This window comes from Euleptes europaea, chromosome 6 (genome assembly GCF_029931775.1).
Source record: "Euleptes europaea isolate rEulEur1 chromosome 6, rEulEur1.hap1, whole genome shotgun sequence".
NCBI lineage: Eukaryota > Metazoa > Chordata > Lepidosauria > Squamata > Sphaerodactylidae > Euleptes > Euleptes europaea.
The window spans coordinates 51,592,800-51,606,294 of NC_079317.1; the positions used below are offsets into that span (position 1 = coordinate 51,592,800).

Here is a 13,495-nt window from a genome sequence, read left to right on the forward strand (position 1 = left end):
GTCATTCATTCCCCATTTAGGATAAAGTTAAAATGTGCTTGAGGATGTCTATTATTGACTCATGTTGTTCTTTCCTCCTCCTTCTTTCCTCTAAGGTCCATGTAGATCTGAATCATTTGAGCTGACAGAAGAGGAATTTGGAATAACAATAATATTAAAGGTTACAACAACCGTGCCCTGAGGCAGAGGCCTTGTGATGAAGTGAAGAGGGACTGCCTGGAATGTGGAATCTCTGGAGAGAGATGTGAAAAGCGGCACTGACTGAGCCCTGAACTTCTCTGTTGTGTTGGCCGCTGGGGGAAGTAATGCTAGAGGGAGGCAGCGCTCCCTCACCATAGGAGGATATGATGTCGGTTGAAGGCTCCACAATAACCAGCAGAATAAAGAACCTGCTTCGGTCGCCCTCGATCAAGCTGAGGAGGAGCAAACCTGGGAGCAAAAGGGAAGACATCAGCTCTAAGGTGAGCTGTGGATGTGGGCAATGTCTGTTTTGTTAGCTTGGGGTTGGCGGGTTATCATGGCGGGAGATGGGCTTCAGTGGTGGGTCACAAATGTCCCGGGATGATGGTGACTGCTGTTCTTTCCTAATCTATGAGTAGATGCCAGCTAAAAAGGCAAGGTTTCTATTAGTTTTGGGGGGGGGCACATAAAGGTTGCTTTGCCCAAGTTTGTTTATATGTGTGAGGAAGAAGTGTTGGACCTGGAGCAGCCATGAGGCCATTATACGTATCCAGGCAACTGGGAGTGAAGGCAGGAGGTAACAGACCCCACTCTATCATGAGTAAGGGAGGGATAAATGGCCGCTTAAGTTAAACAAAGCTTTTAACCTGTGTGTCCTGAGCATCTTGAACATTCCTTTCCCCCAAAGGAACAAGTGCATGATAATCTGGCGCTTGTCAAGGGAAAACAGTCTTCAGTAAAAAGCTGTTGTGCTACTTGACATATTCCTGAAGAGGTGAGCTGTGGCTCGCGAAAGCTCATACTCTGCCAGAAATTTTGTTAGTCTTTAAGGGGCTACTGGACTCTTGCTCTTTTCTACTGAGATACTATTGATTCGGTATCATGATAGGATTAGAAGTATTTAAGGAAATGATCCTGCTATTAAGGTGGTGAATCCTTGAGAGGTTGCTGTCTGTCATTGTATCCACTTTGTTCCAATTCTTGCTGCTTTTTAAAGCTTGTAATAGTTTTATCACCAAGGGTTCCCCACACTCCATCGTATCTTCCTCAGAACAATATATGACAGGCACCACACCAAGACCCTGCTCTCCTTTAGAGGGTGAGCTTGTTTTATTTGTGTGGAAAATAAAAGGGGGGATTAGGTTGATAGGGTTGCCAACCTCCAGGTGGGGCATGGAGATGTCTTGGAATTTCAACTGATCTCCAGATGACAGAGATCAGATCACCTGGAGAAAATGGCGGCTCTGGAAGGTGTACTCTGTGGGGTTATATCCTGCCATTTTTAGACTCTTCCCCCCAAATCTCCAGGAATTTCCCAACCAAAAGTTGGCACCCTTGCTGATCACATTGGTTAAAGTAGGGGTATAAGAGTTCAAATTCCTGACTCTTTTTCTGTTACCAAGCACATGACCCTGAAGGAAAAGCACAAACAAGTGCCTCAGTGTCACCATCTGTAACTGCATCTAATTATAAGTTATTGCTAACAAATGCTTGCTTTAAAGTATCTTGGCTTGCTTAGTTACATAATGACATGTGTTGCAAATGTCCTGTATTTAAGTTCCAGCACAAACCTATACACACTTTTTTTTTAAATGTGCCGTCATTTAAATGGGTGAGACTTGCTTTGCTTTGAAGACATGCATTAGTGTAAAAAACAAAACAAAAAGAACCCTCCCTTGATTAAGTGCATCTCTTCCAAAAAACCCTCTTATTGTAGCCTGAAATTAAATTAGTGCTGCCAGAGTGCTGGTACAGTTTGCCTAATTTCATAAAGGAAGTCATTCATCTATTCCATTAATTTAAACTTCTGTCATCGATCTGCTTGGTTTATCGTGTAATTGTCCAGCAAGACACACAAAGCTCAGGGAAGATGGAGGCGCTCCTTGATTTGTCCTTTCATATTCCATGATTGTCGGTCTTCAGAACAATAACCAGACCTCGAAAGAGGTTGAACTTAGCATCTTGTTCCTTCAATGTGAGCAAAATAAATGTGTGCTAAGAACGCATACCCAGTTGCTTGATTTGATTGGTATAATTAAGAGTTTTGAAACTATTGTAGAATGTTTGTGGTTAAGGAACAAAAATAATTTACAGATGGCTAGGAATAAGCCTTAAGAGTTCAGCATTAAGGGCTGACTGTGAACAAAAGTGCACAGCATCATCTGAGAGCTGAGGGGCGTCTGCACCCCCCAGCCCCTCCTGAGCAACCACATTTTTCGCCTGTGCTAGATGATTTACTCGGCTCGCTGTATTTCTCTACTGTGCTTAGGCCAGTTTTCTGCCAGTGCCCTCAACTGACACAAATAATAAACATCTGCCAAAGAAGAGTAAATGATATGAATGAAGGACGTTACATAGTGTTGGCAGCTGGTGGGGATACATATTGCAGGAGTTGCAGATAACTTGATGTGTATTATTTTATATATTTAATTGTGTATGTTTATATTTCGTAAGCTACCTTGAGCATTGTGGAAAGGTTGGATATAAATACTTGAAATAAATAAAATAATGAGGAATGGGGGTCCAGGTGAAAAGCTGAGAAAACTGAAGGCGTGGTTCCTCCTAGACTGGCCATGCTTTCCAAACATGGCTAAATGTGCCCTTTGACAATTAAAGCTAGAATTCTTCAGTTGTGTGGTGAGTGGATGATTTAATACTTGTGTGTGTCATGACTGGTATTTGGCTCAGTGGTCCTGGGGAGGGGGGGCATCTTGCGTCCTTCCCCACAAATTTCTGGTTGCAAAATGTATGGTAATTTTAAAATATTAATTTTAAATAGTTTATATCCCAGTTTTTATTTGAGAGTTTCTTCTTGCCATTCGGTCAGTTAATACCAGTGATGGTTACCAAGCTGTTTCATGGACCTTCATATAAATGGCTACTTGGTGAAACGTAGATAGGCCCTGCTAGTTTGGATTATGGGATTATTCTTTAACACCTTGTAATTCTGGTGAGAATTATGTGCTCTGGAACTGTGATGGGAGAGCAGCAAATGCATTCTTGTAAAAATTAGTTGGCATTCCTTCTGGCTCTGCCTATTTGAAACAAAGTAGTATACTTCAGTGGAAGAAAATTGATAATTCATTATTACTACTGGATCCCCTGGAGAAAGCTCTCCTATTTCTCTCTGAGGTGGCAAACCTAAATCTGGCACATTCCCTTCATCTTGCAGGAAGTTACTTGTGTGGCTGAATGTTCTTCCATATAAAAACAACCCGATCATGCTCTGTAGCCTTCTAGGGTTCTCTAGTCCTCATCTTGACATCAGGTTTCTACGTGGGGAGAATTTTTGTGTGTAATGAAAGAGCACTACATCTCTTGGAATCTGAAGTGCAAGATCCTAGAACTAGGATTATCACTTCCTAGTCAGATATTCTAATCCAATGTGTGTCAGGATTTAGGAAATTTGGGTTAAAATTTCTACTTGGGCAATAAAACACACTGGGTGACCCTGGTCCAGTCATACTGTTAGCCAAACATACTTAAAAGGTTGTTGAGGATAAAATGGGCCGGGGAGGAGCTGAACATGTATAGCATGGTGTAGTGGTTAAGAGCAGTGGACTCTAATCTGGTGAACCGGGTTGGTTTCCACACTCCTACACATGAAGCCTGCTGAGTGACCTTGGGCTAGTCACAGTTCTCTCAGAATTCTCTCAGCCCCACCTACCTCACAAAGTGTCTGTTGTGGGGAGAGGAAGGGAAGGCAATCGTAAGCTGGTCTGAGACTCAAAGGTAGAGAACATTGGGATATAAAAACCAACCCTTCTTCTACATCATCCTAAACTCCTTGGATGAAAGATGGGATAGAAGCATATATTGAATAAATGCTGGCTTTCTAAGAGAAGAGATTCCTGAGGCAAGCTTAAATACTTTTATAGAAACTAAAGTACACACATGACTATTCAAGAGGGTTTTTAAAAAATTATTGACAGCCTATGGAAATGGTAAATTCTAGTAACCAAAACCACAACAACCCGCAATCCTGCTTGCAAAAGTATGGTTGTCAGGCTATTACTGTAATGGAACTGAATCGGCACTTGAGATTGCTATGCCTCCGCCCTGTACTTTCTTAGTTCTGTTGCTCATCGACTTCCCTCAACTGAGAAGGAAGAGGGGTGAGTGACCTGAGTCTATGATGACTGTGAACATTGGATGAAGTAGCAACCTTTTCCCACTAAAGGCGCAATGCCTAGCTTGTGCTCTGGCAGCCCAAGTGAAAAGGTTACTCCTTAACCACAGAAATCTTCCCCAGATTGACCTAATTCAGCAACAGAGTACTAAATCTCAAACCGATTGTGAATTTTCCACTTTTGTGTAGAAAAGAACATCAGCAGCTACTAGCTAAATTCTGGCTTAAAGAGAAAGAATGTGGCTTGTTCCTCTCCGGCCAGAAGGATGCCCTGTAGGCTTGATTAATCTCAGTTTAGATCTGGAAACAGTGTGTGTATGTTTTCTCTTTTGTGTCCTAGTACTGTGGCTTGTTTAGAAAAGGGTGCTGAGTTGCTTCCTAATTAATGACTGGGGCTGTGATGGCGAACTTCCCAGTCAGTGTGGTACCTCCTTTGTCTCCAAGAGGTTTTCTGGAAGATGATTAGAGAAACCTGTATGAGGGAGGCAGGGAAGGAAGATGAAGAGCTATAGTGTGGCCAGCTGGCTTCTACCCAGAGTACTTTTTGCAAGCTTATAGTGCAGAACTGGACAGGCTAGAAGAGGCCTGCTCATCTGAAACCAGCTTAAGCAGAACTTGCTAATGCCTTTAGTGCAAACAATAATTTCACAGGAGGGGTGTATAAATCGGTGGACTCCAGCTGGGACGCATACAAGAAATGGGTGATAGAGTTTCAAAGTCTGTTAAGTATTTTAAAGCAAGCCTATATTCTCTAGAAAATGTAATCTTTTTGAGATTACTTGAACTACTACAGAATCACTGGGCTTGGTTTTAGTATAGGCAAATTCTTTAAAGCCACATCTAAGGATGCGATTTTTAGTCTTCATTTTGACCAGAGTGGAATTTGAATAAATTACAAAGAAAGAGTCAAATCCTTACTCTTGGATATATTCAAACTTAAACTGCAAAACAAAAAAATCCCAGCTGATACAAAAACAGTGTCTAGTAAGAGCATTTGTGGTTACTTTTTGTATTCTTTTATTAACTGTAGCAATATTATTGACACCGGTCGAAAGGCACCGCTCCCTGCCCCATCTTTAAAACTAGAGGTTCTGGGTCTTTCCATAGCTAGTGTATGGATAAGTATTTGGGTGGGGTTAATTGTTAGCAGAACTTTACAGTATCTCTCAACTCCCACACAACCGAAAATTAAATAAGCCTGGAAGGGAAAACTGAATATATGAAAATGATAATACCATTCAGTGTGATTTAGTGTCTGGGAAATCAGATTACAGATAGCAGCATGATTTTTGTTATAGAAATTCCTGGACTATTCCAATTAAGAAGCCCTGCTTTTTGAGAGTTCAATCTCCAGTGGGGGGAGGGGGAGGTAATATATGTGACTTAATGGAAGATGATTAAGTAAGTGAAATTTCTTGGCAAGACCCAGATTTGTACCTTTAGTTTTAAATTTTGGTATTAAAAGGCCATGTAAATTAACTCTTACCACTAAATGCGTTCATCAGCAGCCTTGTATTTAGGTTCTCATTGGGTTGCTTGTAGTTCTCTCAAATTTTTAATGAGGATATATTATTTTGAATTCAGTCCTTAAATTGCTTCAATCCCATATTTATTTATGCAATCAATATATGGATCATTGAATTCAAAGGACAGGAATAAATCCTGGGCCAGAAAAAAAGAAGAAATATATCCTGTGTTACGAGGGCCATATAACCAGTGATCTAAAGACCAAGACTTTGGTATTCAGATTGAGAAATGAGCAGAGATTGGAATTCTACATAGGGTTGCCAGGTCCCTCTTTGCCACCGGAGGAAGGTTTTTGGAGCCTGAGGAGGGCAGGATTTGGGGAGGGGAGGGACATCAATGCCATAGAGTCCAATTGCCAAAGCGGCCATTATCTCCAGGTGAACTGATCTCTATCGGCTGGAGATAAGTTGTAATAGCAGGAGATCTCCAGCTACTAGCTGGAGGTTGGCAACCCTAATTCTACATGTAGATACTGACAGTGCCAATATGGTTGCCAACCAACAGCTGGGGCATGGATGTCTCTTGGAGTTATGACTGATTTCCAAGCTACAGCTATCAGTTCCCCTGGAGGGAACAGCTGCTTTGAAGGGTGGGTTTTATGGCAATTCACCCTGCCGAGGTCCCTGCCCCCCCCCCCAGGTTCCACCCCCAAATCTCCAGGAATTTCCCAACTGAGAGCTGGCAACCCTAAGCAGAGCTACATCCTAAGTCAGTGGGTTTAAAGGGTGTAACTCTGTTTAGGATAACACTGCAAGTGTGAAAATGTTGCTATGGAGACAACTAGTACTTCTCAGAATGGTAGGCTGAAGGGAGAGACAGAGATGTGTGGATGTTGCTTTGTTTTGTTTTTTTGTAGGTGGCTATAAAGAATGTGTATGAGCCTCCAGTACTTACTCAAATACAAGACTTGGTTTTTTCACACGTATGCCATTAAAAAAGAGCAAGAGTGTCTTACATTTGCATACAGGTTACAGTTATGTCCAGTAATAATTTTTTTTTGTATGTGCATATAACCTTTTTTAAAGGGGTCATCTTATGTTCAGGATCATCTTTCTTTTGAGTAAACATGGTAAGTTGCGTTCTTTCAAATGGAGAATATCAATGAGAATCATTCTGGGCAGAGAGGGCAGTCTGGAAGCTGAAATGAGGAAGGACCTGTTTAGTAGATGGGAACATGCATGAATGGCTGGAAGAAGTAAATTCACAGATGATCTGTTGGATTTGCTTTTCCATTAAATGGCTCTTAGAAGGTATTAATGCTTTTTGTTCATGAAATCATGTTTCCTTGAAGAATGACTTTTTCCAGATGACTACACCTATCTCTATTATTTAAAAGGCATGTGTAACTGTTATTGTATGATGAGTATAGCGGTGCTTATAATTTGTCAATTGTATAGGAGACTTTGAAATACAGTACCTTAAAGGGAATTTTCTTTGGACTGGGCTGGAATGATGCTTTCTGCATAGTATACAGATGGTTGTGACAAAAATCAGTTGGACCACAAGACCTTCTTGCCAGACAAGGAGAATGGTGGTGTTAGCTAACAGCTTGGATGCAGAAAGCATTAAAAATGCACCCACACTGGGTCATCTGCCCCCTGAATTTTAGTGGTTGCTATGGACTAAGGGTAAACAATTTGTTTCTTTTTTAGATAATCACTCGTAACTATTTAGCCTTATATTGAGAGGTAGTGTTTCTTTCATGTAAAGCGAATGATTCTTCTGTGGCCATGGGATTCTGGGGGCACTTTTACACGTGCTGGATAATGCACTTTCAATCCACTTTCAATCCACTTTTAACGATCGTTTGCAAGTGGATGTTGCTGTTTCACCCAGTAAAATCCATCTGCAAAGTGCATTGAGAATGGATTGAAAGTGCATTATTCGGCATTTGTGAAAGCGCCCAAGTTTGCTGGTGGATTCTATGGTATACGTGTTTTTTTTTTTTTTACTGTTTTACTGTCATTCCATTTGTTTTCAAGGCAGTGGTTCTGGGTTGCCTGCGACAGTAAAGCCTGGCACCTGGTCTCCACTGTTGTTTAAACTGCTGCGCTTGCTGCATTAAAATGTCAAAATATGTCTTGCATTGCTTTCATTTCTCATGTGCTTGGTGTCATAGCCTGGCTCTGCATCAAATCAGCAAGAGTTGTAAAAGTAAGTTAACCTATATTTTTTTCAAGCCTTGTTGTATGATTTTAGAGAATGTTTGTTATTCTAGGCTGTTTACTCCATTATTTAGTTAATTCTTATAAGCACCCCCAAATTGCTATAAGATGCTTCTAAAACCAGAGCTGCTTCTGAGGCTGCACCCTGGCTTTAGTTTCTTTCTGCCTGCAGGAGGGGATGATAATCTCTCTTGATAATCCCTTTATGGCACTGCTTGTCCCTGCCACCCATGAACTATTGAGATGCATTTTGTACACATTATCAGGAGGGTGAAAAAAAAGCTGAGGCCAGGAGGCAGGGATGTACAAAAAGGGAGAAGGCCAGGTGAGATGACGGGGGTGTCTGTCTGAAAAGAGACTACATCCTGTGTTTTGGTTCTTGTAACTAGTTTCTTTTGGGCTCATAGGTCTCCTCAGTTCAAAAAATATTTAAGAATCTAGGCTTTAAAATTGGATATGAGGAAGGGTTAAATTAGATGGATTCAGAGGATAAGTATTTGACTGTCAGGAGTGTCCTTACCTTTTCGGACTTTTGTTTAGTTCTAAGACAAGGCACTTAGCCTGAGGAAGCCATTTTCTGTCCAGCTATATATCGTGACTGCGTAGCACTATAAAACATCAGGAGACTTTTTAAAATTAATATGCTTCAATACAGATCTTTCAGCTGAGAACTTTCCCCTTAGCTTTTGGTTATTTTCTAGAATCTGGTGATCGTGTTACTTAATATAATGGCACCTCATTGGTAGCTTCTTAATAGCGTGGAAGAAAAACATCAGTATAGATTCTGTCTCTGGGGCAGGAATTTATGTAGCATAACATCTTTCCACCATTCCGAAAACAGACTTCCGTGGAGCCAGCATGGTGTAGTGGTTAAGAGCGGTGATGTGGAGCGGTGGAGTCTGATCTGGAGAACCAGGCTTGATTCCCCACTCCTCCACATGAGCAGTGGATGCTAATCTGGTGAACCGGATTGGTTTCCCCACTCCTAAGCATGAAGCCAGCTGGGTGACCTTGGGCTAGTCACAAATCTCTGAGCTCTCTCAGCCTCACCTACCTCACAGGGTGTCTGTTGTGGGGAAGGGAAGGTGATTGTAAGCCGGTTTGATTTTTCCTTAAGTGGTAGAGGAAGTCGGCATATGAAAACCAACTCTTCTTCTTTTTCTACTTACAGTGCATTCCTGAGGTGGGGGCTGAAAGTGCTCTGGAGGCGGCATGGCCCCGCCACCAGCGTGTGGCCACTTATCATGGAATAAGAGGCACTTACAGTGGCAGCAGGGGCTGTTCCGTCACCGTCGGGGTGTCGCAGAGCTGCATGTTGCCCTTCCAACACCACAGTCTCTTCGGGACGTAAATCTTGGCGTGGGGGTGTGTTCCCAGGGTGTTCCGGGGTGGGGGTGTGGAGCTGACGGTAGTTAACTTCCTAAGCCCCTCCAGCCTGGGAATGCCCCCTCCAGTAACTGTGTTGCTGCGCCAGGTTTTTCCTGGCGCAGCATCGCTGGGATTTTTTGTTACCAAATCTTGGCCAATATTTCTCATCACATTCCCTTTTCCCTATGGCTTTTGTCCATGCAGGTCCCGTAATCCCAAGCATAGCCTTTTTGGTGGTCAAATGGGGACTCTTTCCTCCCTTTTTCATCAATGGAAAAACTGGTTGGCTGCAACCCCTTGAGCGTCACTAAGAATTGCTGAAATACATACAGTAAAATCATTGCTGAAAATATTGAGTGCTGCCGTTGCAACCTGGCATGTGGGATTTGTTGAGCCCTGGCTGGCTGCCTAAGTAGAATGAGAAATTTGCATGGTATCCAGAACGAATGTTGATTGTTGAAAGCCAGGACAGTTAGAGGTGAAAGTCTGTAGTGATAAGATCACTAATCATTTCATCTGTGGTATAGAAAGTGTCTCTAGTTTATGACTTTTAATTGTAGTGGTAATACCTTTATTACTACATTTGGCCCTACGTATGTGGAACTTCCTGCTGTTGGAGATCTACCAGGTTTGGGAGCTTGGTGTATTCAAGCAACTAATTAAATTCTTGTGTTTAGACAACCATTTAATCAAGAGACTTCAGATTATATAGCGTATTTTCATTGAGCTGTTTATTAGTTTACTGGATAAATTGTCTGCTTATGAGTTACTGTCACCTGATTTGAGAACCTTTTGCTGAAAAATGAATAAAGTTTGACATATAACTTGGGCAATGTGATTGCTAATATGGTTGCTGGATATGATTCTATACTAGGGTTGCCAGGTCTTCCCTGGCCACTGGCAGGGGTTGGGGAGGTTGGGCTGCCAGCTCCAGCTGGAGAAACTCCTGGAGATTTGGGAGTGGAGCCTGGGAAGGTCAGAGACTTCAGTGAAGTACAGTGCCATAAATAGGGTTGCCAGGTCCCTCTTCGCCATTGGCAGGAGGTTTTTTGGGCAGAGCCTGAGGAGGGGAAGGACTTCCACGCCACAGAGTCCAATTGCCATAGTGGCCATTTTCTCCAGGTGAACTGAATTCTATCTCCAGCTGGTACCTGGAGGTTGGTAACCCTAGCCATAAAGCCCTCCCCTCCAAAGCATTCATTTTCTCCAGGGGAACTGATCTCTGTAGTCTGGAGATGAGCTGTAATTCTGGGGGATCCCCAGGTCCAACCTGGAGACCAGCATCCCTATTCTATATAGAACAAAATCCTGTACCTTACACAGCTATGCAGAAGGGGATATTTGTCAAGTGCACCATCATCTACCAATGCAACATCTACCATTGCAACTGCCCCTGACAAAATTCTGTCTGCTATACAACCATCAAAACTTTAGCTTTCTTCCATTGTTGATTCATGCAACTTGCATGAATGATTCAGGACTGGCAACAGCAGCCACCCGATGAAAGCCAGTATGGACTAGTGGTTAGAGTTTCATCATAGGATCTGGGAGACCCAGGTTTGAATCCCCACTCTGCCATGGAAGCTCACTGGATGATCTTGGACCAGTTACACATTCTCAGCCTAACTTAATTCACAGGGTTGTTGAGAGGATAAAATGGAGAAGAGAACTGAAGTAACCTGATTTGGGTCGCCATTGTAGAGAAAGGCTGAGTATAAATCAAGTAAATATATATAGCTGAGGATGCATGACATATAGGTTGGTTGGTAGGTGGGAAGGAGAGAAGAGAGCAGGGAAAGGTAAGGATATGGGGGTGGCCAGGAGGAGGAAAAGAAGAAATATTATGGGATACAGGGGAAAATAAGGTGCCCCTCTGCAATTCCTTTAGGGTCTTGTAGAACTACTGAATATCTAACGCTATAATCCTATGCAGAGTTTCTCTGGTTTGCATCCACTGAAATCAGTAGTCCAGACTGAAGTGATGCTGCGTAATATCACTATAAATCTTCCAGTGTTTTTAAAAATCTGAATTCCCTGAGCCTCCGGCAACCTTGCTAGCATTTTCAGTGCAAAAGAAACTACAGTAGACAAATGTTAGATCTTCTTTCCGCTTGTTGTTTTAAATGTGTTTCTTGTAATTAATTCTCAGTAGGAAGCAGTTGGCAGTATTTTCAAAATGTCTGCTTTGCCAAAAGTTTAAATTGTTGCTGCCTTCTCTCTCCTGGACTTATTCTTCGTAATTGTGTCATCTGTTGGTGGAAGGCTTGGTATTGTATAGGCAGTGAGACCTTATTATCTGTGTACTGAACAGGATCTAAAACAAGTGGCAAGTTTAGACTTGAACTGGAACAAATCATCAGTACAACTGACTGTACATTGTGTTCGGGCCTTGCCCTGAATTAATGTTGCTTTTTAAATCTTCCAGTTAATTTATTATCTTATAGATTTAAGATTCTACTTAATTTTTCAGAAGATTATCTCACAACCCTGCCCATAATGTCAAAAGATCTACAAAAAGACTGGGAGTATCTTCCAAAAATAATGCAAAAAGCAGTACTTTAACTTGGAGTCTATTAATCCTGGCTTGGTTTGCTGTCAAACTTTATTTAATTGTAGAATTCATGGTGCACCGTGGATTTTCCACTTCTGATTTCCACTGCAAGTGCTCCATCAAAACGAACCATCATTTTTTTTTATGGCTTTTCTATATCACACTTGTATCCTTGGCAACATCTGTGCGTCTGGACTATTTAAAACTTTTGTGTAAAAGGTCCTCCTGAAATGTTGCAGAAACACCTGTTATAGTGAGTTATAAATTTGTGTGAAAATGTAGCTTTAAAGCTACAACTGCCATGATGTGTTGTAATGCTGACTGAAACTAGATACACTGAATCCGGATGCACCAGTACCCTCACTGGATTAACTAGGGATACCAGCCTCCAGGTGGGACCTGGGGATCCCCTGCAATTACAGCTCATCTGCAGACTACAGAGATCAGTTCCCCTGGAGAAAATGGATGCTTTGGAGGGTGGACTCCGTGGCATTATACCCCACTGAGGTCCCTGTCCACCCCAGGCTCCATCCCCAAATCTCCAGGAGTTTCCCAACCTGGGTCTGGCAAACTTACCTCCCCCCATCCCCTGCCAGTGGTCAGGGAGGACCTGGCAAACCTAGGTTTAACTAGGTTGCATTTTCTTACAGAAATCCAGTGTGGGAAAGTCTGTGGAATAACATGAAAAAGACAGGTGATCCACATTGTTTTCATTTGGGATTCCTTAGTGGAAGGTTGATTACTAGCTTATTTCTGAGAAGAAACCTGAGTGACTCGTATTGCTATTTTGCCTACTGTGATATGTTGTCCAAGGTGTTGTGCGAAGTCATGTTCCCACAATGAGTTGTAGGAACTCCAAAGGACCACCACAACATCTGCTGTGTGTCCAGTGTAATGAGTTTCTTTCGTGAAGTAGTAGCATAGCAAATCCACGTGGATTTGTCATTCCAACATGGCATGTGTTCCCACCCCCAGAGGTTCTCTGTAGAGACAGGAACCATCTTGAAATTGGCTGGGATACTTTTGGTTGAGCTTGTGTGACTGCTTGCCCTTCCCAGTAGGCTTTAAAGAACCAGGGAAACTCCCTATTACCTATTGTTGCATTAAAGTTTGTTGGCAAGAACTGGGAGCATTTTTCTTATCTTAGTAGGGTTTATATTGGCACCCAGGGCCTTATCTAGCTGGCAGAAGCAACCTGGTACATCCTAGCTAGCATGTCCTGTGGGGAATAAAGTGGAAATTCCTCTGTAAGTTTTCAGGAATCCTGGGACAAAGCTGCAAGGAGATGGAAACCAAGGAGCTGAAGCATGTTATTTTTGCACTTCTTGCTGATGGGGTTATTTGTGTCTGGGTGCTCATGTCCTGGGGGCACAGCAGAATCATTACTTAGTGCTGATCGGCATAAGCCTTAGAAGCAGTTAGGACAGGAGGAAAGATTTAGGAACAAAATCCATTTAGAAAATGGCAATGCAGATGATTTTTTCCTTTGCCCAGGAAGTACCCATTCTCTTGGAAAAGGTTAGGCAAGACCTTACAGCGGTCAGCCTATGGAAAGTTGGAAAATGCATGCATTGC

At 42.3% G+C, this 13,495-nt stretch overlaps 1 protein-coding gene across 1 annotated transcript in view; it reads left to right on the forward strand.

The window, feature by feature from the left end:
* The first annotated feature begins 231 nt into the window (after window positions 1-231).
* The window catches only part of MAPKBP1 (mitogen-activated protein kinase binding protein 1), a 119,695-nt gene continuing 106,431 nt past the window's right edge, over window positions 232-13,495 (forward strand). Inside the window, exon 1 of the mRNA XM_056851332.1 lies at window positions 232-461. Coding sequence (XP_056707310.1) covers window positions 345-461 — 117 coding nt within the window. The 5' untranslated portion in view covers window positions 232-344. The remainder of the gene's footprint in view (window positions 462-13,495) is intronic.